The sequence below is a fragment of the Hirsutella rhossiliensis genome (genome assembly GCF_020360975.1).
Source record: "Hirsutella rhossiliensis strain HR02 chromosome Unknown scaffold00001, whole genome shotgun sequence".
NCBI classification, from domain to species: Eukaryota; Fungi; Ascomycota; class Sordariomycetes; order Hypocreales; family Ophiocordycipitaceae; genus Hirsutella; species Hirsutella rhossiliensis.
The window spans coordinates 2,881,364-2,908,953 of NW_025408667.1; the positions used below are offsets into that span (position 1 = coordinate 2,881,364).

Genomic DNA, 27,590 nt, shown 5'->3' on the forward strand with positions numbered 1-27,590 from the left:
GCTGGGGAGTTGGCAGTCGGGTCGAGCGGGCTTCGGAATGAAGATGCGACGGGCTCAGAAAACCAGGAGAGAAGGCACAGGTGCAAGAGTTTGGTTTATAGTTCAAAGGCAACGGCACAAGACGAACTTGTAGCTCAACTCACTTCCCCACATTGCAGACGATCCGGGTTCGACCGGGCGGCTCTCCATGACGAAGACGTCCAAGTGTCGGGGCTAGATCCCTACCCAGGGTTCGGGGTGAGGGTTCAAGGCCACGGCAATGCGGCGCGCAACAGGCTGGCCATTGCGGGCTGACATGCGGCGGCATCCGTCTGCTGTCATTGGGCAAAGGGAGGGAAAAGGCAAGCCTGGGGAGGAGCTTTTAGGCGGCAGTTCGAATGGGAAGTGTCGAGGACAGCCAAAATGCAAAAGCGCTCGCGTCGGGCCATCGGCAAGGCACGGGAGGTCGGCGGCCTAGTGCCTTGCTAGTCCTGGATCCGCATCTCCACGGTGAGGGGTGAGGGTTTTGCGCTGGACGGTGGCAGACGAGTAGACGTTGAGAGAGTTTGTCCCGCCTCTGGCTGGCGCGGTGAGCCGGGGATGTCGGGGTTAGGAGGGCTCCAAGCGGCCGGGGATTTGGCCAGGGAGCGAGGGACGGCACGAAGCCTCGTGATGCGTGCCTGCTGCGCAATTCAAGTCGGTGAGATGTGCTTGGGAGATACAACTTGTGGTTGGCTAGACAGGATGCAGGTGAGGGGGCGAGGGGCGAGGGGATTCCGGGGTCGAGGCCATCGGCGGAGGAGGGTTTTTCCGGATTGGCTGCCCCGCCGGATGCATACGATAAAGGGAGCAAGCAGCTTATGTACTGTACGTACATACTCGGTACTCGGTACATGTGATGTTGGACAAGGGCATGCATATATATATATACGTACACTTCAAGTAGGTACCTAAGCATAAGATTTGCACAACATGAGGCGATTGAGTTCCGGAGTGCGTCTCTTGGACCTTGGCCAGAAGGCCGCCTGCAGCAGTGGCGCCGCAAGTGCTGAGTCGAGGCCGTCTTGCCGTCTTGCGGGCAGGATGCGCAAGAAGAGGGCCATTCCGGACGTTGTATGATGCCGACAAAGGGCAAGGACAAGAAGGTCATCTGATGATTGCGGGCACGTTTGGGGGAAGAGCAAAGAAGGCAGGCATCAGGCTCCACGTGCCTCGGTTGCCTCCCCTTGAATCCTTGATAATCTTACATGCCGTTCGTCTGCCGACAGACGGCGTCATGTTCCTCATCACTACGGGGTACAGTTACAGCCGTCGAGTTGGGTCGCGTGCATGTGAAATATCAAATCAATGCACGGTCATCCGAGCTGCGGCCGTGAAACAGCTGGGGCAGAGCTTGCCCATGGCCGCAGCGAGGTACGAGGTAATATTCGGTACTCCGCACTGTCCGCCCGTCCGGCTACAGGCTGTGTCCCCCCCCCTACGTATGTGCCTCCTCCTCCGCAAAGCATGTAACCGACCGGGGAAGCTGGGGCGGGCCGCCTGATGAAACCGTCTCGAGGGCGACACGAGAAATCAATCAATTGCTCTTGAATAAGGAGAGAGAGAGAGAGAGAGAGAGGGAGAGGGAGAGAGAGAGAGAAAGAGAGGGAGGGAGCGAGGCATGCGCGTCTGGAATTCCGGCCCTCGGCCCAACCGCGTTGCGTACGGCTCTGCGCTACGGGAACAAGAGACAGCAAAGAGAATGGCTGGCTGGCTGTGTCTCCCCCAATCTCCCTGCGGCCCTGCCTGTCACTGCTTGGCAGGCTCAGAGTTATTTACACATTTAGCCACGCCGGCCAATGGCTGCCAGCCCCCATGTCTGGCAAAAACAAGCACCATGTGCTGTACCGTAAGCCTCCCCCTGCCGATCTGCCGCCTCCCTCCGCTCTGTGGCTCTTTTCCGTCCTCCTTTCTCCATGACAACGGGGGCATCGTTATCTCCTACCACATGCTGCATACGGCCAAGGCCTCCGTGGGCGCATATGCCAAATGCCTCCTTCCAGTGCAGGAAGCGGCCCCGGGGTCGCCATCTTCGGCTTGCTGCAGCTAGCACGAGGACAAGGGCAAGCGAGAAGGCGATCGGCACCGGCGCTCCACCGGCCTCGCTGGTCCGCCGCCTCATGCCAGTCAGCCGTGCGTGGTCAGCCCGGACGAGCAAGCACGCTTGGGAGGCGATAAAGGGGGGACGGCGACCGATGAATGTCTCATTCGTAAATCAGTGCCCCGGCTGCCGAGCCATAAGAGACGTCCTGCAGCCTCACGTCAGAGGCAGGCCTTCTGGCATATCACGAGCTTTGGGCGCCGGCACCCACTCCCCTACCTTGCCTTCCCCCCCTTTTGCCCTTTGTGTCCCTTTGTTTATCTTGGTCGCATCCCCCGGCACCCTCTCTCCCCTCTCGTCAACTTCCCTCCCCAGTGCCGCCACCTGTGCCTGACACGCAACTCCCACAATGGCATTGGCTCTCCTGCTGGGTGCCTGGGCCTTTGCCGGCCTCGGTGCCGGTTCCGCCTGTCTCGAAAGGGCTCACGACATCCCCGAGGGGTGGCAGAGGCTCAGCGAGGCGCCTGATGCTCATCAGCGGCTGCGCATGTCCTTTGCCCTCCGCCAGCCCGATACCCAGACCCTCTACGCGTCCCTCAACGGCAACACCCGCCTGTGCGTCAACCAGATCCGCGCGCTGAGGACGCCGGCCAAGGACGATGTCGACAGTGTCCTCCGGTGGCTGGCCAGCAGCGGAGTCAGCGACGCCCAGTCCGAGAAGGACTGGATCCATGTCCGCACCACGGTTGCCGAGGCCGAGAAGCTGCTCAACATGAAGATGCACCGCTACTCGTTCGAGGGCAAGCCCCCTATTCTGCGCACGACCGAGTACTTCATCCCCGACACCCTGTCCGGGACGATCCGCTTCGCCCACCCCATTGCCAACTTCATGACGCCGACGCACGACGTTGCTGCGTCTCGCGAGCTGTCTGCCGACAAGTCCATCCAACAGCGCGCCCTGCCTGCTTGCGAAGACATCATCACCCCCGGCTGCATCACAAAGCAGTACAGCCTCAACTATACCGCACCCAAGGGCAAGTCGCCCGTGCGCTTCGCCGTCGCCGGTTTCCTCGACCAGTTCGCCAACTACGCCGACACAGATGACTTCCTCAGGCGCACGAACCCGGAGCTCGCATACAAGGGCTACAACTTCTCCGTCGAGCTGATCAATGGCGGGCAGAACCCGCAGGACCGGGCAAGGGCCGGCTCCGAGGCCAACCTGGACATCGAGTACGCCCTGGCCATCGGATATCCAACCGAGGTGACCTACTACTCGACGGGAGGCCGAGGCGTCAAGCTCAACGAATCGGGCCAGGCCATTCCCGTGGAGTTCTCCGACAACGAGCCATACCTCGAAATGGTTGAGTATATGCTCGACATGCCCGACGACGAGCTCCCCCACGTCCTCACCATGTCATATGCCGACGACGAGCTCTCTGTTCCCCGGCCCTACGCCGAGCGTGTCTGCGCCCTGTTCGGCATGCTGGCTGCCCGCGGCATGTCCGTCATCGTGGCCTCGGGTGACGGCGGCGCCCGGGGTGGTCGCAACGCCTCGTGCCGAACCAACGACGGATACAACAGGGAGACGACCGTTGCCACGTTCCCCGGCTCCTGCCCGTGGGTGACGGCTGTCGGAGCTACGACCAACAGCGACAATCCTCCCAAGGGAGCCTATTTCAGCACCGGCGGCTTCTCGCAGTGGTTCAAGCGGGAGAGCTGGCAGGACGAGGCTGTCGACGGCTACATCAAGGCGCTGCAAGGCCGCCTCGAGGGCTTCTACAACCCCAAGATGCGCGCCATCCCCGACATCTCGGCCGTCGGCACCCAGTTCCTGACCGTCGTCAACGGCAAAGACGTGATCCTCGACGGCACCAGCGCCAGCGCGCCCGTGCTTGCGGCCATGATTGCGCTGGCCAACGACGCGCGGCTGCGCCAGGGCAAGCCCTCCCTGGGCTGGTTGAACAAGAGGCTGTACTCGGCAGAGGTCCGCAGGGTCCTTTACGACACACAGGGCGGTGTCAGCAAGCCCTGCCCGTTCTCGGGAGGGAAATCGGCTGGCTGGCCTGCCGCGAAAGGATGGGACGCCATCACGGGCCTAGGCACGCCGGGCAAGTTTGACGACTTTTTGCGCGTCCTGGTGGAGGGGTATTGATTGAAGGACAAAGGGTTGCGTGATCGTAAAGATACCAAAGCAAAAAAGGTCTGTCTTGAGAAGTAATGTCTATACGGCATGCACGTTGTGATGGTTCGGCATAGCAGCGTTAGCCAATTGATGAAAGCATTTGAGCACCTGCACCAGCATGGGGGGGGTTTCTTGAGCAAGTACTCGTGACTCCCATTGCACTCTGAATTCGGCAATAATTCTGGCGGGAGCATCTTCCTTGCGGTCCGATCTCTGCAACAGGGGGTCGGGGCCAGCGTTTCCGTCATCGTGTCCAGTATTGCCATCGGTGGATATATCTCCCAACGTGCATGCAAATGGTGGCGGCCCGTCGTAAACTGCTTCTTTTGCTGCGTCGTCAATGCCGTCGAGTGTCTCGGTGTCGTTGGATTAGCCACCCCGGGCAAGAAAAAGGCTGAAACATGTGTGACAGACAAGAGGAATTGACGTGGGAGCGAAGCACGACTTTGCAGCTCAATCTGGCAGAGGACCTAGGGATGGATCCATTCCTCTACCGGGGCCGCCCGTATCCACTGCGGCCGAGGCTGTTGGCATCCCTGGAAGTGGGTGGCTGCTGGCGCGTGGCGCTAAGATCAACCGGGCCGGGCGATAAGGTACCTGGCCTCCGGTGCCACTCACCGCCTTGCTCTGGGTACTCCTGTCACTAGCGTTAACGCTTGAGGGCTAGCGGACCGGCAAGGAACCGCGACATCAACAATCTCGCGTCAGCCGTCTTTCTGCCGACGCCGGTTTGGCCTTCTGCACTCCCCGAAACGACCAATTGCCGCCTCGTTGCTTGCCTCCCGGCTGCCCTGCGCTCACGTGCTCCATCGTCGAGCACCGCCTGCCTCTTCCAGCTCTTTTCTCCTCCCCCGTCAAAGGCGAGCCGCACCCGTTGAGAGTGGCCGAATTGTACCTCGAGGCGCGGCGGTGACGGCTAAGTGACTCTGACGGACCGCGACGGCATCGCTAGCCGTCCGTAAACAATACGGGCGTGCCTCTCGAAAAGCTATCGCTGCGCCCACGATGCTGATGCTCGGTCCCGCTCGCAGCCACGTGTGCAGTCTCTGAGCGCCTTGCCGTGCTCATCGACAGCGTCTACGACCTCAGTCTGCGAGTGGTACGGTCGATAGAGCGGGGTCTGCTGCGACTCAATCACTATTCACGATACCCGCGTCAAGGCAGCGACCAATCGCCCTTTTGCCCAACATGCCCACGCAGCACGTCGAGCCGCAGTCTGATAACCACCTCGACGATGTTTCCAACTCCCTGCTCAGGGCACGCAGAGTGGTTGTCATTACCGGTGCCGGCATAAGCACCAACTCGGGCATCCCCGTACGGGCACGTTCGGAGCGGTTCGACATGTTAAGCTAACACGGGCAGGACTTCCGATCCGAAAATGGCCTTTACTCGCTGGTCCAGGCTCAATTCGATGCCGCCGCTCGGCAGGCGCGTCGGTTTGACCCAGCTGCCAGTGCTGGGGACTGCGATGGCCGCGACGAGTTCCGTCTTACGAAGCGACGCAAGATCTGCTGTGAAGACTCAGCAGGATTTCCCGACGACGAGCCCGCGCAGGCCAAGCAGGACTCTACCCAATCGTCAGAGCCCAAGCTTTCGCCATCATTTCATCACAAGACGGCCGACGAGATCGAGCCTGTCGCGTTCCAGCCGGAAGACTGCGACGGCCTGGCTGGCCAGCCATTGCGTACTCCACAGCCAAAGCTAGCCATGATCTCAACGACAGACATAACCACGTCGCCGCTGTCGTCGCCTCCGGCTGACGACATGATCATCCCCCCGTCCACTTTGCGCTCGCCCACTCATAAGCGACTAGTCGACGTTACGCTGCCTCAAAGCTCATCGCCACTATCGTCACCTCCTCCCGCCCTCTTCGATTCCTTCATCCCAAGCTCTCCCTCTGCAGCCATCTTCAGCCGACGGAGTAGTACCTCTGCATCCGAGGCAGATAGCTCCACCCCCGCCTCGAACCCCCTGAGCTCATCGCACACTTGCAATTCGAGTAGAGGTGCACTTCTAAACATGAAGGGCAAGGATCTGTTTGACGCCACCATCTGGTCGGACCCTATAAGGACGTCCGTTTTTTACACTTTTGCGACGTCTTTACGGCAAAAAATCAAGATGGCGGAGCCATCGAGCTCCCATCGGTTCATCAGCCATCTGAGAGATCGCGGGAAGCTCGTTCGTTGTTACACGCAAAACATTGACCAGATCGAGGAAAAGGTAGGGCTATCCACCTGCCTGCTGGATGGCCCAGGCAATCGGGGGCGCTTTTCGCGTCGTTCTACGGCAGCTGCAAATCAGCTCAATAAAATGGTAGATGAGGTCGCTACCGTTGCCGACGAACCGATTAAGTCGGAGAAGCAGAGCCACTCTGACGACCAATCTGGATGCAATTCGAGCCAGCCATCCCAGGCAGGATCTTCAGACGGGACTGGTATGCCTGTTTCTGGAGGAGAGACCGCAGCTGCCGACCAGCGAAGGCCTCCGGCTCGGCCTCAGAAACGGGACCTACGGCGCTCTGGGGTGGAATGCGTTTTCCTTCACGGGTCTCTCGAGCTCCTGAGGTGCTTTCTCTGCGGAAATGTCTGCTCGTGGGACGACGACGAGCGCGAAGCAGAGACGTTGACGGGCCAGCAACCCGAATGCCCGCACTGCGTCGGCGCGACGGCGGCCCGAGAGGAAAGGGGGAAACGGGCTTTGGGCGTCGGCAAGTTGCGGCCAGACATTGTGCTGTACGGCGAGGAACACCCCAGCTCGCATCTCATCAGCCCAATCGTCACCCATGACCTTGCCCTGCACCCCGACATGCTGCTCATCCTAGGCACGAGCTTGCGAGTACACGGCCTCAAGGTCATGGTCAGGGAGTTCGCCAAGGCCGTACACAGCAAAGGCGGCAAGGTGGTCTTTGTCAACTTTACGAAGCCGCCAGAGAGCTCGTGGGGAGACGTCATCGACTATTGGGTCCAGTGGGATTGCGACGCCTGGGTTGCGGATCTGCAAGGCAGGATACCGACACTCTGGCAGGACCGCGATCTGCCGCGACCGAAAAAGAAGCGCGAGTCTGGTGGGGCAGTCGAGGGCAAGCAAAAGGGGGAGAAGAAGAGGCAACCGGCGGCAAACCCGGTCGCCTTGCGCGACACAAAGGCCACGGGTGCATACTGGACAGCCAAGGTGCTCCAGGAACTCGGCAGGATAACAGAGAAGATCCTGCCCGCACGCAGGGCTTCGATGGTGGCGGGCGAGCCGACCAGCCAGTCCACGAGCGAACCCTCGTTAAACGCTCTGCGAAAGAAGGGTAAAGCGAAACCAAAGCCTTCGAGGAAATCGGCACCGGGGGCGCTGGAGAAACCCATCCGGCCTTGTTCGGCACTCAACCCCGGCCACGGCAGGGCCGAGAAGAGAGGCAAAGAGGCGGCGGAAGCGGCTGCTGCGAGTGTCGACAACGCGGCGGCCATCAGCTCTATCCTGAATTTGGTCAAGGAGAACCCGAGGATACGCAAGAGAAAGGTGATTGACGGAGAGGAAGTGGCAGCACCTTGTGCGCCGCGAAGGCGCGGCCGCAACCAGAGCTACAAGGCGGCGGCGGCGGACCTCAAACTTCCACCTCTGCGATCTCCTCCGGCGCAACAGTCGACTCTGCCATGCCTTTATGGAAGGCCGGAGCCGCTGGAGCCGAGAAGCCCGCCATCGGGACCGCTCGCATCCCTGTCACCAAACCTGCGCACCGCAAAAGCTTTCCGAGCCAACCCGTTGTACCTGGACGACCCGATGCATCTGCTCGACTCGGCACCTCGCTGGTCACCGTTCTGGGGACACGGCGAGGACGGCGGGGGGCTGCTACTGGGGAGCGGGAACAAGGAGACTGAAGCGAGCCGTGGGTCCGGGTTCAAGGAGCCGGGGGCGAGCGGCTCAAAAATGATGGGAGGTCCGCCGCCGGGGCCGAGTCGGGTGTCGATGGGGAACTTGGAGGGGGAACTGATGGACTGGGGTGCCAACTGGAGCTGCAAGCGGTGACAGGGGCCAGGGCGATGGCGTCTTTGGGAGCCTAAATGTCGTGAGAGGTGGGCCGTGAGATGGGATGCATTAATAGAGGTACCTCCAGACGCAGACAGCCAGGGTCGGACGCACTTTATTCAGCACACGTGCTGCATGACTGGCTCTGGCGTGCGTCTCACGTCGGGCGCTGCTGGTGTTTTCTTTCCCCTTAGCCTTTGAACGATTGTTTACGAAGTACTTGGTCAGCCATTTCCATGGAGCGAGTTTCCTGCTCTGACGCCGTCCCGTTGCTGTGGACGTTATGTTGAGTACGAAGGAGGTCTGCGATGTCGGCGGTCCATTGGCCGGTCACGCGACGAATCTCGAGCGAGGCGCCATCTGCCTGACACTCGGGCGGCTCCCCATTCGTTCCCACCACGGCGGCTGACTCCGTTCATCGCCTTCCCAAGACAAGAATTCGTGCACGCCATGGATTTTGTGTCAAGTACGCTGTTGGCACCAGCCAGGCCACGCTGCGGGACAAAGGGCGTGCGTTAGTCGAGTGAGCTTTCCTCGGGTGAGAATACAGGGATGCAATGGCCTCATCTGGGCAGAAATGGCGATTCTCCCTAGTTCTGTTGCTTATGCTGGCTCGTGCAGGATGAGTCTTGCTTACCTAGGTGGCGAGCCATGTAGCCTTTTCATTCATGACGCCGAGAAGGCACTCTGATGCGTGGAAAAGCTACTTGCTCTCGTCATCCATGATGCGCTGCGTTCATGTTGGGACAGACATCTGGGACTCATCAGCGAGCGATTGCGGACCATTGGCTTAATTAGTAGATACTAGAATAGGTAGGTACTTAGGGCTAGGGTCGGCTCAGGCCTACATCCAAACCAACGGCGGGCAGGTTTGGCAAGGCTACAGAGGGGGTCGGGTGAGGCGGGTCAGGTGAGTGAGGCGCCGGAGCCAGCACCGAGGCCCGGAGCGAGCAGGCCGGCTCGCACGCCATCGCCAAAGATGGGTTGCTTGGGCATTTTATTTGTAAGGAGGGTTCAAGTTCGGCCCGGCCTCTATCTTTATCATTCTTGCCTCCCTTTCTCTCCATATCCATCTCCGTTCTCCTCGTCTTTCCTCTCACTCCACCTCCTCATACTCTTTGCCTGCCTGTTCCTCGGCCTCGTCGACCGACTCGCGGCAATGGGCCACAACTTGCCCATCATCAATGGCCCGCCCAAGCAGTCCCACGTCAAGCAGCTCGGCGGCGCACTGAAGAAGGACTTTCCGTTTGACCCGGAATGGCTCAATCTCAACCATGGTAAGTGCCTCGTCATCATCAGCTCAGGAAACAACAACTGGACACGGTTCCTCTCCTGACACTTCGCCCCTGGCCTGATAACGCCTTGTTAACATTGCTCTCCCGCCCAGGCTCCTTTGGCAGTATTCCCAATGCCATGTGCGCCAGGTTACGCCACTATCAGGACGCGACCGAGGCTCGCCCTGACCAGTTCATACGCTACGACTACCCCAGGCTACTGGATGAATCACGCGCCGCCGTTGCAGACCTGGTCAACGCTCCCGTCGAGACCGTTGTCTTCGTCACCAACGCTACCGATGGCGTCAACACCGTCTTCCGCAACCTGACCTGGGCAGAGGACGGCAAGGATGTCATCCTGACCTTCTCCACCGTCTACGAGGCCTGCGCAAACGTGGCCGACTTCATAGTCGACTACTACAACGGCGAGATCGAGCACCGGCCCATCCCCATTTCCTACCCGCTTGAGGATGACGAGATCCTCGAGGCCTTTCGGGACGCGGTTCGGCGTGTCGAGGCTGACGGCAAGAGGGCCCGCGTCTGCATCTTCGACGTCGTCTCCTCTAGGCCCGGCGTTCTCTTCCCCTGGGTCGACGTGACAAAGGCGTGCAAGGAGCTGGGCGTCATCAGCATGGTCGACGGCGCCCAGGGTATTGGTATGGTTCCTCTCGACCTGACTGCTGCCGACCCGGACTACTTCGTCTCCAACTGCCACAAGTGGCTGCATGTCCCCCGAGGCTGTGCCGTCTTTTACGTGCCTCTCCGCAACCAGCATCTGCTGCCAACGACGCTCGCCACCAGCAACGGATACATTGCCAAGTCGTCGCCCCGCGGCTCACCGCTCCCGCCAAGCGCCAAGGGCGTCTTTGTCAACAATTTCGAGTTCATGGGCACCAAGGATAACGGCCCGTTTCTGTGTGTAAAGGACGCCATTGCCTGGAGACGGGACGTTCTCGGCGGCGAGGACAGAATCTTGGCGTATCTATGGGACCTAAACAAACGAGGTAGCCTGCACGTCGCCGGCGCTCTGGGCACGGAGATTCTGGAGAATAGCAAAGGCACTTTGACCAACTGCAGCATGGGCAACGTCGCGCTGCCCATATGGATCGGCGAAAAGGGCGAAAACGCCCGAGACAGCGACGCCCTCGTCGCGGACAAGGACGCCGGCACAGTGTTTCAGTGGATCGCAAGGACCATGGTCGACGACTACAAGACCTTCATGTCGCTGTTTGTGCTCAATAACCGTTTCTGGGTGAGAATCAGCGCCCAGGTGTACTTGGATATGAGGGACTATGAGGTTGCCGCCAATGTCCTCAAGGAACTGTCGGCGAGAGTGAGCGCGAAATGGGGTTAGGACGACGCTTACAAGGCGGAGTCATACCACCATGAAATCTTGCGCTGTACACTCTTGAACTTCTCGACGACCCTGACGATCTGCTCGGGTTGTTCACCATTTCACAGTGGCCGTCGGGGCCCGGCGCTCGTGAGACTGCTCAGAATCACGGAGCAGCCAAGTTGAGCTTTTATCAGCGATTCGATGTTGCATCCCTCCGGTCCATGACTCTACCCGCTGGATGAGGCTCCGACATCCCCGTTATCGGCGGTGATAGTTGGTTGAACTTCGTCTTGAGTCGAGTTACTCTCCTTTTTTGACGGGGTTCTTGATGCATAGCGGACGATCATCTGGGCAGGGACTGTCTTTGGCAAGGGTAAGCTTCGAGAGGTCGTGGAGGACACTTCAACCTGTCCCATTTTCTCGGACGGAGGGCAGGGCGTTGGGGAGTTTTTGGCATCGTCGCGAACAGCCAAGAGTCGACCATTGAGTGGTGTTGGGCTAGACAGACACGACACACATGACGGACAGGCTCGAGTGATCTGCGAAGAGAAGGGCCCGCATGGTGGACTTTCAGATGACCTTGGTCAACCAGTTGGCCCAGCGTCGTTGGTATAGAGAGGTTTGCGTATGAGCTCGATATAGAACCAAAAGGCTGATCGGGTAACGGGCGGAGAACATTACGCGGGGGTGGGGGGGGGGGGGGGGGGGGGCCAGCGGGCGCCTAAGTTGCGGCCTGGCCTGTGAGATTTCGCATCGAATGCCATACGGTTGGATACCGATGGCCTCGTATGCGTCATCGACGACTTGACTTTGGGAATCTCGAGATGTGTCGCTGGGAAGGATGAGTTAGACGGATACATAGTGGCACGACCTTCCAGAGGCACTTGCTTGTCGCTGAATATTTAGATGCAGAAAGGGGGCGGCATCAATCGTGAGCAATCAACGCAACGAACAGCATATTGTTCGTACGTAAGTGGTGATCTTGTCGACCACATGAGGGCCTACATTCTCGGGTCACGGCTCTGCCCCTGTCCGCCGTGAGTGCGTCCGCACTTTGGACCAGTGAACAATGCAGGCACACCCACGGGCACATGAACTCTATCTCAACCCCATCACTTGGATTTGGCGTGGTCCGCTTGAGCCAATGCCAGTGATAGCCCAGACCACAACGAGGTGACGTTGGAGGGCATTCACAGAATAACAGCCCGGGTCTAAACGCGCATTCAAATGACAGGGAGCACAAAGAGGGGGTCTACCCGTTTGATCTGAATAGATGGGCTGCTCTGTGCGTCCGCTGCCCTCGTTGATACACAGTGAGATTTGCGCAGGGGGGGGAATTGCCGGGTCGCGGATGTTGGAACAAGTCCATTGACGTGGTTGAGGGTAGGAATGTGAATGACTCGAGTTGAGGACGGGAGGTGGTCACTACGAAATTGGGCAGAAAGACCAGATACAGGCATTGAGGTTCATGATGAAAGGGGGAGGACGGGAAGAGGCCGTTGCTGTTGACCTCGACGCCTTCCCGAAGCCTGAGCTCCATTAACGTTAGATACGAGCCATGACTGGCCTCGAGCCTTTCCAATCTTAAAGGACCCCTGGTGGTGGCCGGGCTTCGTGACGGTTGGCTGCCAAGGGAGTTTTGGCTCCATGGCACTTGGGCTTGTTGCTTCTCAGCGGTAGGCCTTGAAGCGGGATTCTCCGAAGAGAAGATGCGGAAATGTTCTGGTCGAGATGGAAGGCGACGGAGAGCAGCGAATGGCCATGGGTTGCCTTCAGCCAGGAGGGGCCGCCTCTGTCCATCGTGCGCCTCATTGTGGCCGCAGAGGAAAAAAAGGTTTGGAGCCTTTGAAATTGAAGGATGGTACAAAGAGAGGGAGGACAGCCAAAGCTGCTACACCACGGCCAAGGCGGGGAAGAGGCTGCGGCACCTCGAACTATATACCCGAGCTGTCTTTGTGTGGGCTTCAGCCACCACCCCCTTCCAGCTGCGGATTATGGCCAGTTTTCTACGTGCCTACCCTACATCTCATTTGAGCTTTCTGACTCGGTCTGAACCTACCTGCCTGGGCCCGCCCGCTATCTGAGATATCGCTGCCCGTGCTCATTGGGAGTTGTTGGGTTGGAACGTTTGGTGGGACACATATGTCATTATGAAAGCAGACGAGGACATCGGTTGCTTTGTTTATTTACCCGTGGATTGAAGCTGTCAGACGATACATTGCTACTCCCATCATGACGATCTTGCCTGTTGGATTCAAAAGTGTTGGTAGCGATGGTTGAAGACGAGCTGTTCACACTTCCACATACACACGTCCTTTTCTCCTTCTTTTTCCAGACTATGCCACTAGACGTATGGCAAATAAGTGTGAAATAGCACATACGCACAGGCTTATGCATGTCATTTTGCTCCTTGAACTTCTTCATCCTTTACCGTCACTTTGATTGCTGGGCCGTACTGTCTGTTTCTAACTCAGGTGAAGAAAACGACAACGACCCGGGCGTTAACTGACAGCCTCCCCCTTTCTAACTTGCAGGGAGAGGGGGTACGCGCGTACGACGACTCTCGGCGCCGCCGGGGCAGGCCGTCAAGCGATTCGCCTACAGGGGGTGTTTCAGCAAAAAAACCGCTCAGCAGGGCGTCTCAGCACTCGCATTGGAGCGCGTCTCGTGGGGGGGGGGCAGCAAACGCGGTAGCGCCGGAGATCATAGCGCCAGCGGGGGCGGCAAAAACTGGCGACTGGTGCGTGCGCGGTTTGGCGACTGAAACGACGGAGGGGAAGATGGGGGAGTTATTCCCGAGAGGCTCGCTCCTCGACCGAGGGAGGGCTTCGGGTTTAAACCAACTTCGTTGTATGGCTATGGGTTCTTTTGTGCCTGGGGTCGTAGGGGAGGTGGGAGATCGCCAAGGCTTGAAACGGAGTACACATCATCAGGTGTCTTGTAACCCATGATTTGCCCATTCCGTGGTTGAGTGTACTGCCGAATTTGCCGCCCCCTAACCACCTACAGAGCAGGTCCAGGTGCAAGACGGTGATCCTTGGGGGAGGGGGATCTGACAGGCAACGCTGAATCCCATCGACTTTCGACTTGTTCCCGGAGCCTCTTGTCTGTAAATACGGGGGCGGGGGCGGCAAACGTTCGACAATCCACGTCTCAATCAGGCATATAAGTGCGCGCTTGCCGAGCATAGCGTAGCCGGGCCAACGCGGCCCTGACGGGGACTCGCCCGGCCGGCGGGAGTCGTGTGTCCCGGCCACCCACGGACTCTCTCTCAAGACTCAAGGGTCTCTCCCCCCTTGTCAAACTTACATGTACTTTGATAGCAAGGGGGGGGGGGGGGATGACCTTAAGCGCCACCAGGGTAACGGCCCCACGCAGGAGGGGTGGACGACGACAAACGCATCCTCCTCGTCCAGAAACAAGCACTGTTTGAGCGATTGTTGATTATTGCAGTTCGGATCAAGAGCCGTCACTGTTAGCCAGCGGCATACGACTGGCTCATTCTGTCAGCCGCCATGCACGCGTGGCCTGGGCGGCAGCAGCCCCCAACGGAACGGACGGCCTATCCGGCACCGGCCTGATACAGCTGGGAACTCGGGCGAGGCTCCTGAAGATGGTCTTGATGTCTATTTGACCGTCCTCGTGCCCGCCGGCTCTGTGCCTGGCTTTCTTTCTTTCCCTTCCACTCCTCCCAACGCCCTTGCTCTGCTTCCCTTGTCTTGTCTTCCTTTTCTTATTCATTTCATTTTCTTAATTCCCGCCTTTAACGCGTGGCTTTCTCTTCTACAGACCAGTTACGCGGACTCTGGTGCGAGCTCACCACCGTCCCTGGGCATTATTTTCCCTACCTTCACTTCCTACACCCACCTGGCGTGGACTCTGTAGTATTTTTTATTTTTTATTCTTCCAAGAAAAGAAGCAAGCCTTGTGCTGCTCTTTTATTCCTCCCACAAATATGCATTTCAACTTCTTCCTCACCTTTCTCATGGCCGGCTTCCTGACCGTGGTCACGTCCTCCGCCATCCAGAAACGCTCCATCCAGAAACGCTCCTTCACCGTCGAGCGTGTAGCCAACCCCGGCTTCACGGGTCGCAACGGGCCCAGGGCGCTGGCCAAGGCGTACCGCAAGTACCGCATGCCGCTTCCCCGAGACCTGGTCGATGCCCTCGAGTTCCAGGAATTCCAGAAGCGGTCCCTGGCGGCGGAGCAGCAGCAGGTGCACGAGAGCAGCCGGGGCGAGTCCGCAGAGGAGAAGCGTGACTTCATGAGCAGCATCGGCGGCAGGGTGTCCTTGGCCGGGACTATCAAGGACGGCAAGTTGCAGCAGAGGGGTCTGTTGGACGACCTGGCAGGCAATGAGCCCGGTCAGGGAGGCCAGCAGCAAGGAGGCCAGCAGGAAGGAGGCCAGCAGCAAGGTGGTCAGCAGCAAGGATGCCTGCAGCAAGGAGGCCAGCAGGGAGGAGGCCAGCAGCAAGGATGCCAGCAGCAAGGTGGCCAGCAGCAAGGAGGCCAGCAGGGAGGAGGCCAGCAGGGAGGATGCCAGCAGCAAGGTGGCCAGCAACAAAGTGGCCAGCAACAAAGTGGCCAGCAGCAAGGATGCCAGCAGCAAGGATGCCAGCAGCAAGGCGGCCAGCAGCAAGGCGGCCAGCAGGGAGGATGCCAGCAGCAAGGCGGCCAGCAGGGAGGATGCCAGCAGCAAGGTGGTCAGCAACAAAGTGGCCAGCAGGGAGGATGCCAGCAGCAAGGCGGCCAGCAGGGAGGATGCCAGCAGCAAGGTGGTCAGCAACAAAGTGGCCAGCAGGGAGGATGCCAGCAGCAAGGCGGCCAGCAGGGAGGATGCCAGCAGCAAGGTGGTCAGCAACAAAGTGGCCAGCAGGGAGGATGCCAGCAGCAAGGCGGCCAGCAGGGAGGATGCCAGCAGCAAGGTGGCCAGCAACAAAGTGGCCAGCAACAAAGTGGCCAGCAACAAAGTGGCCAGCAACAAAGTGGCCAGCAACAAAGTGGCCAGCAGGGAGGATGCCAGCAGCAAGGCGGCCAGCAGCAAGGCGGCCAGCAGGGAGGATGCCAGCAGCAAGGTGGCCAGCAGCAAGGTGGCCAGCAACAAAGTGGCCAGCAGGGAGGATGCCAGCAGCAAGGCGGCCAGCAGCAAGGATGCCAGCAACAAGGAGGCCAGCAGCAAGGCGGCCAGCAGCAAGGATGCCAGCAACAAGGAGGCCAGCAGGGGACGAACCAAACCGGCGGCGGCAACAATCAGGCTGGATCCACGGCCGCCGTGCCTGAGGAAAACGACACAGAGTTCCTGTCTCCCGTCAGCATTGGCGGCCAGATGATCAACCTCGACTTCGACACGGGTTCGTCGGACCTTTGGGTCTTCAACACGCAGCTCCCCCAGCAGTCGACGGTCAACCACCGGCTGTACGACCCGGCCAAGAGTCGGACTTTTTCCGCCATGCAGGGGTCCCAGTTCCTGATCCAGTACGGCGACGGCTCCGGAGCCAAGGGCAACGTCGGCATGGATGTGGTCAATGTAGGCGGCGCGTCAACGCAGCAGCCGGTGCAGCTGGCCACCGCGGTGACGGGGCAATTTGTGCAAGACCAGAACAACGACGGACTCATGGGCCTGGCCTTTTCCAAACTCAACACGGTCAAGCCGCAGAAGCAGATGACCTTTTTCGACACTATCAAGAGCTCGCTCGCCATGCCCGTCTTCACCGCCGACCTACGCAAGAACGCAACGGGCGTCTATACCTTTGGCAGCATTGACCAGAGCAAGTTCCAGGGCCAACTCACCTCCATCCCCGTCAACACCTCCATGGGCTTCTGGCAGTTCTCCAGCGAGAAGTTTGCCGTCAATGGCGGCCAGCAGCAGGCGGCTACCCCTGGAGGCCAGGCCATTGCCGACACGGGCACCACGCTCATCCTCGCCGACGCCAAAATCGTCAATGGCTACTACCAGCAAGTCCAGGGCGCGCAGAACAACTCGCAGATGGGTGGCTTCACTGTCCCCTGCAACGCGAAGCTCCCGGACCTGGACCTCGACGTCGGCGGCAACTACATGGCGCGCGTTACCGGCGACAACATCAACTTTGCACCTGTAGGAAACGGCCGTGAGTCTTCTGCAACTCCCCTCCCCTTTCTACCCCCAACGGGCCTTTCCTCCTGCCGCCTTGGATCTGAACAAGCCTGCTGACACGAGTTGCTACCAGAATGCTTCGGTGGTGTCCAAGCCGCGCCTGCCGGTACCATGGGCATCTATGGCGACATCTTCTTCAAGTCGCAGTTCGTCGTATTCAACGGCGGTAACAACACCCTGTCCATGGCGCCACATTCGTGAATAAGCTGGACGGCCATGAGCGCATAGATGATCTGTTCATTGTACATACACATTTGATCTAATAGCATGAGCATCAACGATGCCAAAATGGGCCGGCACAGGGCCAACTGGGAACGAGTTGCAGCTCACCACACGCATGTCTGCTGCTTCCGGGAGAGGCAGCAGCGGGGATCACATCAAAGGCGTCACGCGCGACGAGCTAGAACAAAATTCAATCGTGACACCTACCATTGCCTGTGTGGTTTCCTGTGGTGTCATCGTGTCCCAAGTTGTGTGTGTCCCGAGTTCGATATCCAGAGGGCCGAGCCCCCTGGTGGCGTCAACCTCGCGCTTTGATTTGCGTGTTCCTGGAGCGCGGAGCTTCGCCGACATGGTGCCGGCCGCTGACGGCTTGCGTTCAAGCAGCGTGTTCGCCTCGAAATCGGGCGGAGTCCCGCAGCAGAAGCCAGGAGTTTGTTGGCAGTGTGGGTTCAGCTCAAGGTGGTGTCTGGTCCCCGATGGTGAGCGACTCTGTGTGTCTACGGGAACTTAGATCCGTTGGGACTCGCTTGAGGAACGGACCATCGAAGAAACAAATCGTAGGTCCAATGTACTGTACTGTAACGCACTGTAGTCGGGCGAGGCGGCTGAGCCAACCGACCCCTGCGGATGGGCGTCACATGAGACTTTGCTTGCGTGGGTACAGAGTACGAGTAACCGCTTTCGTGTCATCTTCTCGTACTTCGTACATCTGTGCGTCATGTTTTCTAGGCATCAACCCATGTCTCTCCATTGAATGCATTGGTTCAGCCGCTCGAAGCAGGACCCGTCCAACGGAAGTTACAATACAATACTTAAAAGTAGACCACTGCCTCAGCGGACTGTGCATCGACAGCATCGCTCAACCCCACACCATCGTCACCCTCACCCATTACATACAGATAGAAAGATGGGCTCATCACAGTCTAGCAAAGCCGCTCCCGCCTCGGAATCCTCCCCTCCTGCCGACAAGTCGCTCTACCAGCGCTTCCAAGATAAGAAGCGCGGCCCGCCCCTGAGCGACGAGGACATCAAGAAATACACGGGCAAGTCGCGCGACGAGCTCAACGCCTGGGCCGAGGACCAGCCCGGCGTCGGCAAGAATCAACTCGCGGGCAAGCTGGCCGTTGGCGGCGCCTCGGGTCTCGCCGGCGCCGCGGCCGGTGCGGGGTTCGGGGGATGGGGCCCCGACGCGGAGCCGAGCGGAGCCGATCGGGGGATGAAGTTTCCACCAAAGCCCGAGGCCAAGGCCGACTAGGAGTCGACCTGAGCGAGGTTCGCGGAGCAGCGATTCATCCTTTGGTGGGTGGGGGGAAAGCGGCGGAAAATAAGAGGGCCGCGGAGACAGCGGTCAATGTTTTGTTTAAGCGGGCACCGTGCAGCCTGTTTCTGCTGGGCGGGGATTATCCCGGATCCGGTTATATCTCTATCACGACAATGCAAATCCAGTTCTTTCCGCTGTCAAAAGGTTCGACTCGACAGGACCATTTGTCGAAGACACTGTGCCGCATGATCCTCGGGTCCGAACTTCATGCCCGCTATGGACAATGCTCCTGATCGGGACAGCAGACGAGTAACGCTGCCGATCTAAACATGAATGCTGCATTTTCACGGGTCTCCTCTTGGCCATAGGCTTTTTTATTGGAGTCGGTCCTTCGCAACGTTGATTTTAATCGAGCGTGATTCCCAAAGAACGACCCATTTCACGGACTTCGATGTGGACATTGCCCCCTTTGCCTCTCAATGCGCAGCTCTTTATCTACGCGACGGCCCTGTGTGCACTCGGGCGTGCTGTTTCCCTGTCTCATCCTTCATCTGGCCTGTCTACGGTGTAGATGGTGAGAGAGTTCGTTCTTGATCCATTGCAGTAACGTTGAAGCTGGGAAAATAGCATGTTCAATCTCACTCATAATGTGGACCATCCATGCCTTCCATTGCATAAAGCAACCTCTATTGCCCTCAATGTCTATGGTACGCCTTGGACCAGCCAGGTCCAGATTCATGATGGCTATCGCCATGCCATGTATCCCACCGCTGCCAATTTTCGACCTCGCCCTACCTAACACGTAACCAAGTCGAAACCGCCATGATCCTGACCAGGATTCCTCTGAGTCGAGGCCTTGGATGAAGGGGAAACATACAAACCTTTATCGACAGATGCGGTGTCAACATGCCACAGATGTGTCGTCAAACGCGACGAGCCTTGTGCGACCACCCGCATCAGCTACACGTAGCCCGCGTTGGCTATACAAAGGAATACTGTGCAATCGCGGTCCAGCCGTTTCTGTAACTTCAGTCTCACATAACGTCCTGTCGCATCAAACTCGAAATTCCTTTGCAGGGGAATCGTCGTGTCCGCTACGCCTGTACGCAGCAGCGCCAAGCGTCAGAGAGAGGGTCAACATGGCATGAGTGTGACGGTCCCGCCACCCCCGTGCCGCATGATCTGAGCCGCCTGTGTGAAAAAGGAGTCGATGCGTAGCATGGCTGCCCTGAGAAGAGTTTTCGCCTGAAGGTTATCGCACTCGCCTAGCTCATGGATTGTCTGATGAAAACACTCGAGCATGCGATACGCCCTTTCAATGTCTCGGCGCTCCCATGCAAGCAAGAAGAGGTAGACAAGAAAGTTCCCGCAGAGAATGAGCTGCGATCGAGCATCTAGAGGCCATGAGGATTGTTCAAGTCAGGATCAAAGCACATGTAGATGAGCAAGGAAGTGGTTCACGCACGTCGTCCCCAGAACCCAATCAGATCATGCTTGTTAATGCAAGTAAGAAACTCGGCAAACGACTCAAACTCCAGGAGTGCTGCCGGGAACCATCTCCGAAGATTCGATCCCGGGGTCGCCTTGGCTGCCCGTGTTGGAGGGTACATGAGGGCTCGATAGAGGAGCACCTGAGCGGCATAGAAGGACAGGTGGAGAGGACCTTGGCATCAAAAAGAGGATCAGAATCTGAAAACTCAGCCATTTGAACGCGTGCGACTTACAGTTGTAAGACGTTACGGACGATCGGCGCCGCTCCTCGTGCTGAATGACAAGGCACGACGGAAGGAGGCTTGGCCAGTCCTGAAGCTTTGCTTGCACCGCAACGAGTTCGGCCTGAGCTTGCATTCTGTCGCTTATCGTCATGGCTCTCGTGTTGACTTGACTGCACATTCGAGTCGCGGGTTAGCGAGTCGATCATGATACATCCCATGCTGCATAGCTTGTTGCTGGTGCAGCCCTGCTTGCCTTTATACCACGGCCTAGCCAGCAAAAGGAACATATACAAGAGGCAAGGGGGCAAGAATATGGACTAACAAGCTGCAATCCAGAACCGTCCGCAAGTGGCGGGCGATGCTGACCATCTCCATGAAGCGAGCACCGGCTGAGACCTCAAAGTTGGCGTCGGGTGGCTCCACGAGATGGCGCAACTCTTCAGGCACGCCCTCGTCCGCCCGGACGTCATCTATGGTGAGCGGGCATGTGTTGAAAGAGCTGGCACTGATGTGCGGAGGATTTCCGTGGCAGATGGACGACCAGCAGTCGGTCACAAATGTTGCCCACCACAGCTTCCGGCGCAGCTTCTTCTCCAGCAGCTCAATGTCCCACTGGCCCGGGTCCTGGTGGAGGCCGATCATCTGGGCACACGCCGTGGCCTGCGCGGCAAAGGTCCATGTGGTCGGAGCTTCCATGCTATCGAAGGCCGGGGGCGTGACGTGGATGAGCAGCAAGCAAGCCTGCAGGATGAAGAGGTTCGGGTTTTCGATCTCACGTCGGAGCGCCGAGTGGGCATGGCTGACCAGCTCGTGCTGCTGGAAGGGACAAGGGGTGCCGCGGATGGCCATGTCGAACTTCCAGAAGACGGACGCGAGGGCGTAGAGGGCGCCGCGCAGGCAGGCCGGCACGGACTTCTTGTCGGCATGGTATCGGCGGAGGAAACGAACTTTGGAGACAATAGGCAGCACCGGGTGAACGTGGCGGAAGTAGAGCCGCACCAGGTTCTCGCCGTAGGGCCAAACCTTGGCCTCGATCGCGTCCGAGGCGGCCTGCCGGGCCCGGTGGACGTGATCCGGGTGGCCGATCTCGAGGCAGAGGAAGTGGATGGGGCGGTCGTCGGGCAGAGAGCTCCCCGGGTGCACCTGGACGATGTTGCCGTCGAGGTTGTACCTTTCGCTCAATATGCCGTACCGGAAGGCGTCGAGCAGAAAGGTGTCCTGCTCCGAGGTCGGGCCCATGTGATAGGCGGTGCGGCCGACAATATCCTCGAGACTTGGCGCGGGACGGGCGAGGACCGGAGAGGTGAGCGGGGGTGACTGAGCGTCGGCTGACTGCGGTGGCTCTATGTCTTCGGTCGACGGGCTAACATGGTAAACAAGGTTCTGATGGACGACGGCGGCCGGCCCGTAGGCCTGCGGTCGGGCGCTCGACTCCGGCCCAAGGAGCTGTCCGCACGGGCCAAAGGGCGAGGCGACCGTAGGGCTGTCCTGGGTGGTGCTGGGCGTTGGCAGCTCGTTTACCTCGATTCGTGATGCCGCCGGAGGTACGGCGATGTGCTGGGAGGAGGAGCTTGGTGGTAGCACCGGTGCTGGCGGAGGCGGCGGCGGCCCGTAGCCGACGACTCCGGCTTCGTGACTGACGGGCACGGCATGGAGAGGATGAGGCGGAGGGTGAGAAGGGGTGTCGTGGCGGGGCGGAGTGTGGTGATGAAGCTCGAGATCTTGTGCTGATCCAGGCGTAGATGCGGGCGAGGATTGACAGACGATGCCTCGGCTTTGGCAGAAGAGACCTGGTTCCGGACGATCAACGAAATGGCCAACACGACTTTTCGGAACTGCCGTGTGCATGTCGAGCTGGGGATCGGTCATGCGGGCAAGTGTCTGCTACATCTGTGCTACTACAGACGCTGGCCACCCGGATCTGAGTCTCGACCTGATAGTACCCCTGAGCCACATGTGCTCAAACTGTCATGACTTGAACATGCCCAAGCTTTGGTCGATGGACTCGCGTGCCATCATGCCGAGTCTGGTCCGTTGTGACCCCCTCGCCATCAGGGCCGCACCACATAGAACGCAGCAGGACAGGCAGAGAGGGGGGGGGGGGCTGGGGGCGACCATGGGGAATAACGTAACGGTAATAGATGGTTGGCAGAAAAGGGAAGCCTTCGTTCCAATCCCCTCTCTTCGTGTTCGGTCTTGGCCAGAGAGAGAAGCAGGGAGGACAGGGGCAGTGTAAATAGTGGGATGGGACTGAAGCTTGGTAGGAGAAAGCTCAAGGAAGGCCACTGAGGTAGACATGAAAGGAAGCAGTTGAGGCTTACATGGCGGCTCCAAGGTGATGACGCAGGCCGTCTTGCGTCTGCGGCACGCGTCGCACGGCCGGTTCTTGCGGCTCCTCCGCTCCCTCGGGTTGCCAAAGCTACTCTGTATGACAAACTTGCGTGGACGGCCTGGGGGTGCGCCGCCGTGGCCGTGGGCTGCTGCCGCTGCTTGGCCGTCGCCATTCATGTTCTCTCGCGGGCCCCTGCTGCAGGGGCGCCGCCGGCAGCGAGCTGTTGCGTGGTACGACCCGAACCGGCCCGAACCGACATGGACGCGGCGGCAAGGCCACGCGTGAGATGATGCGGAGGTGATGGTGCTCGGTGGGAGCAGGATAGGATGGTAGGTGAGTCGGCGAACGTGCGATCGGTCAAGTAGATGGATCGAAGAGGGAGGGGAAAGGGGGGGTGTCCCTGGACGAGATTGATGAAGTTGACCGAAGGTGTTCGTTCGGCGTGCTGGCAACTTAACTTAACTTTCCTCACTCGCTCTCCCACTATCCCTCTTGTTCCTTTCAGTTCAGTCCCACTTTGTCTGTTGTAATGGCCCCGACTTACGTTCGTGCTTTGCTGTGCTACGTCCTTGCTCTCGTATGAGGGTGCATGGACACGGATGCGCGCCGACGGGGTGAGTAGAAATCGGGCGAGAGACGAAGGTGCTCGTCGCGAAAATCACCGAGCTTGCTCATCTGACGAAATTTACGGCGACAACGGCAGACGGGCATCGGAGCTTGTCCGCACGTACTGTACATGCACATATGCTATACCAAGGAGGAGGGGAGCGGAATATAGCCCACTGCTATCCACCACACACACTGGGCCGAGTATATGTAGTGTGTGTTTGGTGTTACATCCAAGCAAGGAAAATGCTGCATTACCGTACACCGTTCCCAGCAAACTTCATCAAGCAGACGACGCGTGATATAGGTGGGGATGTCGGTCAGGGATGCCATGCAAGGATGAGGCCGAAGACGACAGTTGCCCCCTTGCGCTAATTGGCGATGGAAAGCCGTTGTGTCCACCTTGTCGCCGTCCTAGGCTCGCTCGTTGGCTGAAATGGGGGTCCGCGGCCGGGATCCAGGAACGAGAGCAGTGTCCACCAGACAGACTACCACCGTCTGCTCCCTGGCAAACGATGTGCCTGTCCCTCGTCTTCGGACAAAAGGGAACGTCTGAGCTGCCGAACTAGAACCAACGAGGCATTGTCGGCCGGCCTTGCCGTAACATGTATGTGCTTTGTAGGGTATGCTGGAGACTCACTTTGACACCGCCTTGTCTGTTTACGCGGCCTTGGTCCGAGACTGATGAATCCTCCTGTCGGTCCCGCTCTCTGGACCCCACTGAGTCCCCGGCCGAGGTTACATTGGCGCTGCGAGGGAAGAGTTTCTTCTCCATTCCATCTTCTCTCTTTGCTCTTTATCCTTCTTCTCGCAGCCAGAGCTTAATAAATTCTCTCAAAACTTCTTTACGAGTCAAGGGGCTGTTGTCATTCATCCATAGCGACGAGTGAGAGAGAGGGAAGCGGAAAAGCAAAAAGAGAATTTTAGCCCTTGCGCCTATTCGATGCCACAGCAGTGTTTGACGCTGCATGCCGCTTCATACTGTACTGTCCTAGCCAGCCCATTTATACCTCTCCTCTGCTCCCCTCATCGCATCTTTCTCTTTGCGCATGGCGACTCTGAGCTGGCCCCCCTTGCTGCAGTCATGCAACTCTCCAGCCATCTCCCAATGCCGGTCCTCATTCATTACGCCGTCGACGAGGCTGTCGTCGGCGCCCGCTCCTTGGCACTCCCTATATCCGCTCGTTCGCCCTTTAGCAGATTCTGAATGATGTCGCTCGAGGGGTCCAGGTCCCACTGATCCCTGTAGTATTGCTGGAGGTCGCCTGCCCTCATCGGTTGCCGCACAAAGTCGTCGATGGCCCTCGCTGGGAAGAGCTGGTGCAGCGCCGTGTACACAATGCCGCTCGAAAAGTAGCCGTACAAGTAATTGAGGTAGTAAAGCTCCTTGGTGGCGTCGCTTACCTTGACAGCGCTGTTGACGCTCGCGATGAAGCCCGGGAGACAGGGCGCAACTCCGATGATCCACTGCAGCGAGCCCAGGTCTCTGGTTAGCCCCTTGTTGCTGCTGGGGCCATACTGCATAGCCCGCACTTGATGCTGCATGCACAATAAAACGCCCGAAGTCTTGATGTACGCACATGGCTAAACTGCCCGATGTAGACCCTTGTTGACGAGGGAATCCGAGGAAGGGGACATGGAAGAAGTGGGGGAATCACAGGGGATGGAGAACAGGGGAAAGGATGAGTAGAAGGATCATAACAGCCATGACGATGCTGTCCAAGACCGAGCGATGCCTTCCGGTGGAAAGCGGAAACGTACCGCCGCAACAGCACGCCAGTTGAAGCCGTGCCAGTACCAATATATGCTTCCCGCATCACCTCGATAGAGGTCTTCGACCTTGAGCTTCCTCTTGCAGACGACGAGATAGTGCGCCGTCATCATGCCCGTCATGGGCGCCAGAAAGACGCCATAGCTGGACACGACGGTGAGAAAGATCGGGGCTGTGCTGACTAGCCGCCAGGGGTTCACCACGGGGCTGATCAGGGCGGTAATGTACGCGCCCCGGCGGATGTTGATGTAGCGCGGAAAGATCGAGGCCAGATCGATGCCGCCGGCCAGGGCGTTTCCGGGGATGCTGCTGCCGAGCTGTGACGTGCACAGGGCGACGCCGGCGAAGAAGAGGGCCGCGCGGGTCCCGGCGCCGTCGTCCCTCTCGAGAAGCCGCTCAAAGAGGGTCGGCGGGTTCCAGACGGGCTCGCCGCCGAACCGGTTCTGCGTCGCCGCCACGACCAGGATACCGAGCACCGAGGCGTAGATGCCGTAGACGGGGTATGAGAACACCTGGCCCCAGATGGCGTCGCGCGGCCTCTTGGCGAGGCGGGAAAAGTCGCTCTGGTTGAGGATGCCGGCCGCAATGGAGCCCATGGTGGACATGGCGCCGTACACCATCAGCCACGCCGTGCTCTGGGGCCCATCCGCCGGAGGGGCCGCCGCCTGGGTTGAGCCAAGGGTCTCGCCGAAGCCGTCGGTCCCCATGGTGGCCAAGGCCCAGATGAGGAGCACGAGGAAGAAGACAAATGTGACGGCGCTGGTGACGTTGAAGAAGCCCTGCAGCCGGTGCGGCCGGATCCAGATAAAGGGCAGGCTGACGACGCAGAAGATGACGTAGCAGACGAACCGAGCCGATGTCATGCCCGTCTCGGCCGGGATGTTGTTGGTGATGCGAGACTCATACTGGGGGTCCCAAGACAGAAGGATGAGGTAGACGCATTGCCCTCCGACCCAGGCTTGGAACCCGTACCTATGTGTGGTTTTGCGCATTAGCAGTAAGAAGCTGGTGGAGAATCACCTGTTTCTTGACTGCACAGCTGTTTGGACTTACCACACTGATGATCAAATGTCGGAGGTCAATTTCGCTCATCAGGCACTTGTTGTTCAACGAGGACGTGTGTGTACAGACCCGCTGCCGGGCTCAGTGGCAAAGGGTGAAACTCACCGAAGGACAAGAAGATGCGATTCCATATCGTAAACTGAGAACCCCAGATTCCCCATATGGAGCGGCTGTAGACGGAGAAGCCGACTTGGTTATGTGTCAGCGCGCTGCGCCATCTTGGGTCTTGATATTTATGCTTCAATGCTCCCATGCCAATTCCGACTTCCTCGCACTTCTTCTTTCGCGCTGCGAGAAGGAGAGATAAAGAGCAGCCGGCAGACAGGTCGCCAGCGAAGGAGACGCACTATGATAGTTGGCCCCTTGTAGAGAGCTCAAGACAATAGCTCCCGTGACGAGAAGATTGCCGATGGAGATGCCTGCAGCATGGGATTAAAGTTCCATACGCCAGAACGCAACATGAACAGGGCTTTTCTAGGTTTCGAACATACTAATGATTGCCTGCCACCAAGTCAGACCGAGGGGGATGAGTGAACTTCCCGTCAGGAATGTCGCGATGGTGCAGTTAATCAACAGCCCTAGAAAAGCATAAAACCGAGTCAGGCTGGCATTATTCTTCCGTACCCGATATTGTCTTCTGAAACCGCAAGGCGGTCCAAGGAAGAGGCTTGGAAGCCACGCACAGTAGTTGTGAAAAGCCAGGGGATTCCATGTCCGTCGCGACACATCACAAGGTCGGACATCTTCGTTCTGAGGGCGAATGAATTCCGTCAGTATTCGCAACTTAACCCGACGCGCCAGAGGAACGCATGAAACACGCCTCTGCGGAGACACTGACTATCAACGATGAGACGTCCCCTTCTAGCTCAAGGCGCCGGAGCAGCAAACGGGGCCCCATTGCTGCTGCTGTTGCTGCTCTTTGCCCAAGGCTTCGCGCCGCTCGAGGGCTAAGTCAACGACCGCTAGCACGAGTTGCGTTTAGTTGGATATAGTTGATGGGTAGAGTATGTTCGAAGTTGCCCCATACTCGATCCAGAATAGGGCTGAAGATTTACTCTATTTATTCAACGGCCGTGATCCTCGGAGGATCCCGCCGAGGGGAAGGAGAGGAATGACGAAAAAAGGACGACGTATGTGCATACGGTATAGCCTTTCATCCGACAACTTCTCTGCTTTGCTGACACCACTTCCCTGCTCTAATATACAGTTGGAGGTACGAAGGACCAGTCAGCACTCGCACGCATAGATGGACATGACGGGCTCGCAATCACCCAGAGAGAGATAAGTCACTCTCCGGCGCCATATCCACTTCGGGCTGTGCTCGGACGATGTGTGTGTAACCGAGCGGCTTGCTGCATATAGGCTGATGTGGTGGTATGCGGGTAGGATCAGGGTGCATTGAGCTCTCACTCCAACGAGAAAGCAAAGGCCAGCGTAGGCTCATCAAGGTGCAATAGAGAGACTTCCATACATCCCACTACGCATAACGAGCAAACTAATGAAAGGCGATATCATTGGCTGTGTCCAGTCCGGCCCACCCTTAAAAATACCGACGTCCACACCACCGGGGACCTCCCCGCTTATTATCCAAAGGTTTATATCGCAAACCTTCACTTATCACCG

General features: G+C 58.6%; 7 protein-coding genes across 7 annotated transcripts; 5 read left to right on the forward strand and 2 right to left on the reverse strand.

Annotated features, from left to right (window-relative positions):
* Positions 1-2,468: 2,468 nt before the first annotated feature.
* On the forward strand, positions 2,469-4,211 carry HRG_00357 (pro-kumamolisin, activation domain-containing protein; the record flags this gene model as incomplete). The annotated part of the gene is made up of 1 exon (XM_044858828.1): positions 2,469-4,211. One exon carries the CDS (start codon positions 2,469-2,471, stop codon positions 4,209-4,211), a length of 1,743 nt encoding a protein of 580 aa, XP_044725228.1.
* Positions 4,212-5,429: 1,218 nt separating this feature from the next.
* HRG_00358 (sir2 family domain-containing protein) lies at positions 5,430-8,255 on the forward strand (the record flags this gene model as incomplete). Its single annotated transcript, XM_044858829.1, has 5 exons — positions 5,430-5,555; positions 5,604-6,461; positions 6,532-6,554; positions 6,645-6,675; positions 6,741-8,255. The coding sequence occupies 5 exons, from the start codon at positions 5,430-5,432 to the stop codon at positions 8,253-8,255; spliced, it is 2,553 nt and encodes an 850-aa protein (XP_044725229.1).
* Positions 8,256-9,414: 1,159 nt separating this feature from the next.
* HRG_00359 (aminotransferase class-V domain-containing protein) lies at positions 9,415-10,883 on the forward strand (the record flags this gene model as incomplete). The annotated part of the gene is made up of 2 exons (XM_044858830.1): positions 9,415-9,532; positions 9,643-10,883. The coding sequence occupies 2 exons, from the start codon at positions 9,415-9,417 to the stop codon at positions 10,881-10,883; spliced, it is 1,359 nt and encodes a 452-aa protein (XP_044725230.1).
* Positions 10,884-14,820: 3,937 nt separating this feature from the next.
* Positions 14,821-17,199, forward strand: HRG_00360 (eukaryotic aspartyl protease domain-containing protein; the record flags this gene model as incomplete). The annotated part of the gene is made up of 5 exons (XM_044858831.1): positions 14,821-15,182; positions 15,235-16,137; positions 16,179-16,371; positions 16,417-16,972; positions 17,072-17,199. The coding sequence occupies 5 exons, from the start codon at positions 14,821-14,823 to the stop codon at positions 17,197-17,199; spliced, it is 2,142 nt and encodes a 713-aa protein (XP_044725231.1).
* Positions 17,200-18,127: 928 nt separating this feature from the next.
* Positions 18,128-18,475, forward strand: HRG_00361 (uncharacterized protein; the record flags this gene model as incomplete). The annotated part of the gene is made up of 1 exon (XM_044858832.1): positions 18,128-18,475. One exon carries the CDS (start codon positions 18,128-18,130, stop codon positions 18,473-18,475), a length of 348 nt encoding a protein of 115 aa, XP_044725232.1.
* A 1,140-nt stretch (positions 18,476-19,615) lies between these two features.
* HRG_00362 (fungal specific transcription factor domain-containing protein) lies at positions 19,616-22,704 on the reverse strand (the record flags this gene model as incomplete). Its single annotated transcript, XM_044858833.1, has 5 exons — positions 19,616-19,875; positions 19,947-20,144; positions 20,206-20,366; positions 20,519-21,986; positions 22,518-22,704. The coding sequence occupies 5 exons, from the start codon at positions 22,702-22,704 to the stop codon at positions 19,616-19,618; spliced, it is 2,274 nt and encodes a 757-aa protein (XP_044725233.1).
* A 1,555-nt stretch (positions 22,705-24,259) lies between these two features.
* HRG_00363 (permease for cytosine/purines, uracil, thiamine, allantoin) lies at positions 24,260-26,865 on the reverse strand (the record flags this gene model as incomplete). Its single annotated transcript, XM_044858834.1, has 7 exons — positions 24,260-24,601; positions 24,896-25,877; positions 26,069-26,156; positions 26,315-26,386; positions 26,459-26,545; positions 26,651-26,717; positions 26,806-26,865. 7 exons carry the CDS (start codon positions 26,863-26,865, stop codon positions 24,260-24,262), a joined length of 1,698 nt encoding a protein of 565 aa, XP_044725234.1.
* Between the last annotated feature and the right edge of the window lie 725 nt (positions 26,866-27,590).